This window comes from Synchiropus splendidus, chromosome 1 (assembly GCF_027744825.2).
Source record: "Synchiropus splendidus isolate RoL2022-P1 chromosome 1, RoL_Sspl_1.0, whole genome shotgun sequence".
In the NCBI taxonomy this organism is placed as follows: domain Eukaryota; kingdom Metazoa; phylum Chordata; class Actinopteri; order Syngnathiformes; family Callionymidae; genus Synchiropus; species Synchiropus splendidus.
In genome coordinates, this window is record NC_071334.1 from 46,507,334 (window position 1) to 46,514,632 (window position 7,299).

General features: G+C 51.0%; 1 protein-coding gene across 1 annotated transcript in view; it reads left to right on the plus strand.

The window, feature by feature from the left end:
• The window catches only part of LOC128769466 (mediator of RNA polymerase II transcription subunit 13-like), an 89,887-nt gene extending 82,827 nt beyond the window's left edge, over positions 1 to 7,060 (plus strand). The window contains exons 17-31 of the mRNA XM_053883252.1: positions 132 to 1,051; positions 1,180 to 1,359; positions 1,479 to 1,708; positions 1,776 to 1,974; positions 2,574 to 2,814; positions 2,892 to 3,144; positions 3,217 to 3,405; positions 3,506 to 3,729; positions 3,795 to 3,937; positions 4,015 to 4,173; positions 4,278 to 4,442; positions 4,783 to 4,946; positions 5,369 to 5,533; positions 5,707 to 5,816; positions 5,878 to 7,060. Coding sequence (XP_053739227.1) covers positions 132 to 1,051; positions 1,180 to 1,359; positions 1,479 to 1,708; positions 1,776 to 1,974; positions 2,574 to 2,814; positions 2,892 to 3,144; positions 3,217 to 3,405; positions 3,506 to 3,729; positions 3,795 to 3,937; positions 4,015 to 4,173; positions 4,278 to 4,442; positions 4,783 to 4,946; positions 5,369 to 5,533; positions 5,707 to 5,816; positions 5,878 to 6,010 — 3,475 coding nt within the window. The 3' untranslated portion in view covers positions 6,011 to 7,060. The remainder of the gene's footprint in view (positions 1 to 131; positions 1,052 to 1,179; positions 1,360 to 1,478; positions 1,709 to 1,775; positions 1,975 to 2,573; positions 2,815 to 2,891; positions 3,145 to 3,216; positions 3,406 to 3,505; positions 3,730 to 3,794; positions 3,938 to 4,014; positions 4,174 to 4,277; positions 4,443 to 4,782; positions 4,947 to 5,368; positions 5,534 to 5,706; positions 5,817 to 5,877) is intronic.
• Positions 7,061 to 7,299: the final 239 nt, after the last annotated feature.

Below are 7,299 nucleotides of genomic sequence, written 5' to 3' on the forward strand. Positions count from 1 at the left end.
CACATCGACACGAGTTTAACATGAAGATGTCGAACTAGCAAGCGTGGGACATCCAAAAAAATATCCTAGCTGTATTCTGTCTTGGTCTACCCAGTGTACTTTGGGACAAAATACCGTGATGTCTCTTTCAGAAACGTCCCCAGTGTTCCTGACCAGGACTACAGCCAGATGAGCGTGACCACTGCCTCGGTCGGCACCACAGCGGGGATCCTGCCCTCTCCTGCCACACCTCGCTTCTCCGTGCCCACACCACGCACGCCTCGCACTCCCAGAGGCTTGAACACAACCAGCTCGGGTCAAGGGTCGGTGAAGCAGGACGGCACAGAACTCAGCTCGCCCGTCTCCACTCCGTCCACCAGCCTGCACCTCAGCTCAGTGGAGCCTCTTGCCCGGCCAGGACCGTCGTTGCCTGAGGCCCACAGCCTGTATACAGTCCTCCTACTGTCCGACTCGGTTCTCAACGTGTTCAAGGACCGGAACTTTGACAGCTGCTGTATCTGTGCCTGCAACATGAATGTGAAAGGAGCTGACGTGGGGGTCTACATCCCTGACTCCACCTGCGAGGACCAGTACCGTTGCATGTGCGGCTTCAGCGCCATCGTCAACCGCCGTTTGGCCCATGGTACCGGCCTCTTCCTGGAGGACGAACTGGATATTTACGGTCGATCCTCTGAAGTGGGACGTGCGGCTGAGAGGAGACTGGCTCTGTGTCGCCGGGACCCAGCTATGGGGGATCTGAAGGCAAAAAGACCTCTAGACAGTGCGCCTGCCTGCCCATCAGTCATGGTCCTCCTCCAGGAGCAGTGCTCGCAGCCGATTTGCTCCCTCACGTCCCTGCACCTCCCACCCAGCTGTTCCAGTCACGGCCGCAAGGGGGCGCTGCTCCAGAGCTGGATGTCTGAGAAGCAGTGGGCGGATGGGAGTGACGCCTGTGTGGAGTGTTACAATGCTCTGGAGCAGGGGCTGCAGTATGTGGACAATCCCACTGGGGGGAAAGTGGACCCTGCAGTGGTCAGGAGCACAGCGCTGCACTGTTGGCCTCAGAGTAACGGTGAGAAGTGTGGAGGTGGTTTCAGAAGTGTGCCGGTCGCTCCTCCTGTTGCTGTGCAGTACCTTCATGCCAGTGGGATTTCTGCTGTTTGTATTTCTAAGCTGTCTCTGTGCATCTTCTGTCCGCAGTGGTGGAGATGAGCATGTTGTCCTCACAGGACATGGTCCGCATGCTTCTGTCTCTGCAGCCGTTCCTGCAGGACGCCATACAGAAGAAGAGAACTGGCCGGACCTGGGAGAACATCCAGCACGTGCAGGGTCCCCTCACCTGGCAACAGTTCCACAAGATGGCGGGCAGAGGCTCCTACGGTGAGGTTCCATTCATTTTCAGCTTCCTTCCCATCCATTTTGAGCATGTATCAAATTTGATGGTATAGAAAATCATTTACAACTGGGCTGGGGCCGATCAAATGATTCTCTGCTCAAAGGTTCTGAGGAGTCACCAGAGCCGCTTCCCATCCCGACCGTGCTGCTCGGCTACGACCGGGAGCGTGACTTCCTGGCTCTGTCTCCGCTGGCGCTGCCATTCTGGGAGAAGCTGTTGCTGGAACCCTACGGAGGGCAGCGAGACGTAGCCTATGTGGTTCTCTGTCCCAACAGTCCGTCTTTGCTGGCGGCCGCCTGCTCCTTCTTCCAGGAGCTCAGCGCCGTGTACGAGGTAACGAACAGTCGCATCAACGTGACGCATCGTGAATGTCCGTTCTGAGGACGCCACTCTCCTGCAGACGTGTCGCCTGGGGAAGCACCGTCCCCTGGCCAGGGTGACCAGAGACGGGATCGTCCGAGTCGGGGAGGAGGTGGAGCCTGAGCGGCTGGAGGAACTGGACGTAGACCAGTGGTTGACTGGTCCTTGGCTGGGACAGCAACACATCGACAACATCAGCAAACTCAAACTCTACGCTTACGCCTGCAAACAGCAGCTCGGTAACTACTGTACTTTGATCTATTCTAAACCTACTTTTGATTTGAAATAGTGAAATGTGAAACCCAACTAAACTGGCACAACCAGCGCTCGGCTAATGGCACAGTAGCTCCATGCTACAACACAGCTAGGTCTCGCTCTCTCACAGTATGTGCCTGCCTTCATTACTCTGGAACTAAGAGGCAGGTCACTGCTGAAGTGTCACAGGTTACTGTCATGACAGATATGCGAGTGCAAAGTAGGAGAGATCTCAATGAATCATTATGGAATATCAAATTTTTAATGCATTTTTTTGCATTAAACATAGCCCAATACAGATATTTTCTAGAGTATTTTCTACATTTGTTAGGTGGAGATTGATCTTTGGCTACTGAATAAAACTGTTATCTATAGGGCAACGGATCTCTGCTTTCAAATGGTGTCTGAATGTTTTGGGTGGGCCTAACCTTTGAGGAGTTTCAGCCATTTGAAGTGCCCACGTCAGGTCATGTTGCATAGGTTCATCTACTGTATAAGGGCTTGATGAAAAGCTGTCCATGAAGAAAGATGAGGTGGAGGTGAGGATGAATTCATATTTGCTCATAACAGTCTTCTGTGGCAGCTCCTCAGCTCTCAGGTTTGATTCTGGACAGCAGTCTCCTGCTGCCTCCTAGAGTCCAGTCGTCCAGCTCCACGCCGGCGTCCTCTGCTCAGGCTCAGACATGGACTGCTGACGCAGACCCAGCTTCTACAAACGCTCCCACGCCCACTGGAGTCTCCTCGAGCCAGACTGTGGACAGTAACCACAGTGAACACACCGTAGCATCCGGTTCCTCCATCGCATCAGCAGAGAACCCAGAACTGTGAGTCACATGACTAAATTCTGGGTCACCTGTTTCCAAAAGAAACCGGTGTGTGATGATACACCTTTTGGCTCCAGGTCCAATGAACACTCCAGAATTGGGGTTCCCACTTGTGCCGACTCGCTGGAGAGCCACACCAACCCACCCGCTATTGTTGTTTACATCGTCGACGCTTTCCTGGGCCCTAACATCACCAGAAGTGAAGGAGGAGAAGAAGGGGACGGCGATGAGGTGGAGGGAGGAAGCATCTGGCTCCTTGGGCTCCTCCGCTGCTACACCGAGATGCTGCAGACGTTGCCCGAGAAGATCCGACCCGCTCTGGTGCTTCAGGTTGGAATCCTCGTGAGGAAGGGCGGGGGAGAAGCCTTTATCCTTCATTCATGTGTTCATATCTCCCCTCAGGTGGTTCCCTGTCAGTTCCTGCTGCAGCCCGTCAGCGGGGAAAGTCACCAGTACTTGCAGCACCTTCGCTCGCTCGCCTTCTCCTGCTACTCTCAGTGTCGACGCCTGCTTCCTCAGCAAACTCACATCAAGTCGCTGACTGGCTTTGGACCCGTGTCGACCGCCCAAACAGTCTTCAAGAGCTCCGAGGTCTGAAGAGTTCTCAGAGGAACTCAGAGGAAGACTAACTTGTAAAACTGGAATTAATGATTGAAAAAAGGCTGAAATGTTATTTTTCTACCTCCTGCAGCAGCTCAGGCCAATACAGCTCTACTCCCCTCCGTTCATCCTGGGGCCGACCCGCTCCAAGCAGCCAGAACCTGGAGAAATCTGGGCCGAGATTCCTCCCAAATACAACGTGCTCTACGTGGGATACTGTCTGTCACATGACCAGCGTTGGATACTAGTTTCATGTACCGACCAGCAGGGGGAGCTACTGGAGACCTGCATCATCAACATCGACATCCCCAACAGGTGCGCGAGAGCCTTCACACAACGTCTCAAGTGGCTGAACTTCATCTGGTGCTTTCTTGCTGCAGAGCTCGGCGGCCAAAGGTTTCGGCTCGGAAAATGGGTCTGCAGAAGCTGTGGGAGTGGTGCATCTGTCTCATCCAGATGACGTCACTGCCCTGGAGGATTGTGATCGGCCGCTTAGGAAGACTAGGCCACGGAGAGCTGAAAGGTGAGCCACATCGAGAAGCAACGTTGAAAGTGAAGGTGATGTTCAGAGTCCAGGGTAATGGATCTTGCCTCCTCCAGACTGGAGCTCTCTTCTTGGTGAACATTCCCTCCAGTCCATCGGCCGCCAGCTGAGAGACGCCTGTCGGATGTGTGGGATCTCAGCGGCCGACTCGCCCTCCATCCTCAGTGCCTGTTTGGTGGCCCTGGAGCCCCAGGGGTCGCTGGTCATCATGCCTGGTGAGCTTCCCTCTGACCTCAGCCTGACATGTATAGAGCTGAGAAAGCTCTCTCATGAAAGGCCACACATGAGCGTCATGTTGCCCACCATCTGCTCCACACAGATGCAGTGACCATGGGTTCGGTGTTCGGCCGCAGCACGGCTCTGAACCTGCAGACGTCGCAGCTCAACACTCCTCAGGACGCTTCCTGCACTCACATACTGGTCTTCCCCACGTCGGCCACCACTCAGCTGGCACCCAGTTCCTACCCCACCGAGGACAACAACGGTGAGGGCGTCCTCTTTCACACTCTCAAGATATAATGTGCTCCTCTGTCACTGAGAGAGATTTCCCAAATCACAGCATTTGATATTTATGTTTTTTAAATGCTTAAAAAAAACACGTTCTGAAATGTAGTAGTCCTCTCTGTCCACCAGATGGAGACATTGTCCTTCTGATCAATGACACCAGCATTGATGTTGCTTCTCGTCGCATGATGATCCTATTTAAAGAATGTTCCCAACACACGTCATATTTAGATTTTCAGTTGGTCCATTTCTTTAAGCTGTTTTTGGCTGAAGAACAGAAACGAGTTAACGTTATATTCTGCTGCGATGTGTTTCTGCAGACGACATGTTTGATCTTCCGTTCCCTGACGAGTTGGAGAATGACATCGGTCACGACATGATGCTGATCACAGGGAACCTCCATTCCTCCCCGACCACCTCACCGGTGCCCTCACCTGGATCTCCATCCGGGATGGGGATGGGGTCACACTTCCAGCACACTCGGGTAAGTCTGATAAACAGACGCTTGTCAACGTGGCCGGCTGATCTTTCAGTTGACAGTGCTGCAGTGGAGAGTGGAGTGATCAGATAGTGTTTAGCTGGACGCATGACGGGAGCTAGAGCGCTATAGTGGCTCGACATGCTCACTATAGGCGCGCTGAGCTGGAACTAAAGATCCAGATTCTTATCAGGGAATCACGCCTGACAGCAGAGTTCGGGCTTCCGTGGCCCACTTCAGTAGCAACAGTGGAATTTGTCTGCAGGCAGAAGACGACGTGTTGACAGACAACAAGATTCACATACTGGTGACGCTCCTGGGTCCTGACCAGCACCAGGACACACTGAGAACTTAAATAAGCATGGCAGTGTTCATGATCTGGCTCTGAGGCTTCTCTGCTCCTGTCCTGTGTGTGTGTGTATGTGCAGAGCCAGGGGGAGCGCCTGCTGTCCCGAGACAATCCTCCAGAGGAAGTCAAGCAGCAGCCTCTGGCCCTCGGCTACTACGTGTCCACTGCGTCAGCAAGAGGTCTCCCTCACTGGTTCTGGGCCTCGTGTCCTCAGGCAGAGAGTCAGTGTCCGCTTTTCCTCAAGGTAACAACTGGGCGAGCGCACAACAGCAAGTACACAAGTACACTTGTCTGAAAGAACGCATCCCGACGCCTTTTTTTTGTTTTTTATGAATTAATACTTTTGTATATATATATATATATTTTTTTTTTTTTTGACATTCACTTCAGAGTCACTACTCTTGTACTCCTCTTCAGGCATCGCTCCACCACCATATCTCCATTGTCCAGTCTGATGAGCTGGCCTCCGACAAGAGTAAGCGGAGCCCCCACCCCCTCGACTCCAAGACCACTTCTGATGTGCTCAGGTAATACCAGCAGTCTGCTCTTCCACCTGCTCTGGCTCTAACCGCTCGTCATGTCCTCCAGGTTCGTTCTGGAGCAGTACAACGCCCTCTCCTGGCTGACCTGTACACCTGCAACCCAGGACCGCCAGTCCTGCCTGCCTGTCCACCTGGCGGTTCTGATCCAGATGTACAACGCCATCCTGAACATGCTTTAGTGACATTGACTCGAGAGGTGTTTTTGTCTTTACCTCTGTGCCTACAGCGCCCCATTTGGATCAGAACCAGCCGAATGAGCGGGGGGAACTGGGTCGGACTCTAAACTTGCCTGGAGCGCAGCGCCGTCGTGGTCTCTGCTTGCGGCGGCACAACCAGCAAAGTGGCAAACACGTCTGTTTTAAAGCTTATTTTGTACGCCGGCCGAGGAATCTTTCTGAAACTGCACTTTTGCTGTGTAAATACGACGGCGTCTCAAATGTAAAACTTTTTCACAGAATGGAGACTTATTTTTTAATATTTAAAGCCAGAAAAAGTTCTCCTAGTGATTGATGCTGAATTATCTGCCGAAATAAAAACTGTATTTATACAAATTATATCATGAGAGAATTTGATATAGATATATATATATATATATATATAAATGGAGCATACGTGACCTCTGCAGCACTTACTATGATGATAAAGTGGTGTGACTATTCACTCATCTCACTTCCGCCTTGTTTATTTAACACATTTAAATGAAAGAAGCGAGTGCATATTTATAAAGAGCTGAATTAGAGCTGCACAATGACAGTGACTTTTCCTGTAAGTAACATGAAAAACCCACTTTAAAGTCCGCTCACCGGCACTCGGGCAATTATATGCCACTTCATCTGCATAGCTGAACAATAACAAGGTGCACTCCAGTTAAACTCTCAGCAGTTGAGAGTGATATATCAGCATGTTAGCCTGATGTTGTGCAGCTCTAATTGTTCATATTTTATTTGAATTCGATGTCAAAGCTTCACACTGTCTGTCGCATGTTTGTAAATACACCTATGTTCTTTTCTACGGCTGTATATGGGGCGCTTTATTTTTGAGCGTGTCATATCCAAACTCTCTTCTACTGGCGTTTCCATGAATGATAAATGAGCGTACAACTTGTGTACTCCCAGAGGAAAAACGTGGCAGGAATTTGTTACACGCTCATGACTTTGAATATCAACAGACGCGCTCTCAGCAGGAGACGTCTGTGACTTTTACACTATTTTTAAAGTAAATTATTAAAAACCTTGAATTGACTGTGTGTCCTGTGGTGATTGAACATTTAGGTTCCATAGTTTCCAAGCGTCATTTGGCCTTCGACACCACCACTGTTGCAGTAACACTGCAATAGAAATAAGTGTACTCCTAGACCACTCTTGTTGCTACATACACTTACACACCACTACACAACTGTGAATGTTAATAGTAGTAAAAATTCCTCAACACTATTTGAACAACTTCCACACCTCTGGTACTGTAATAT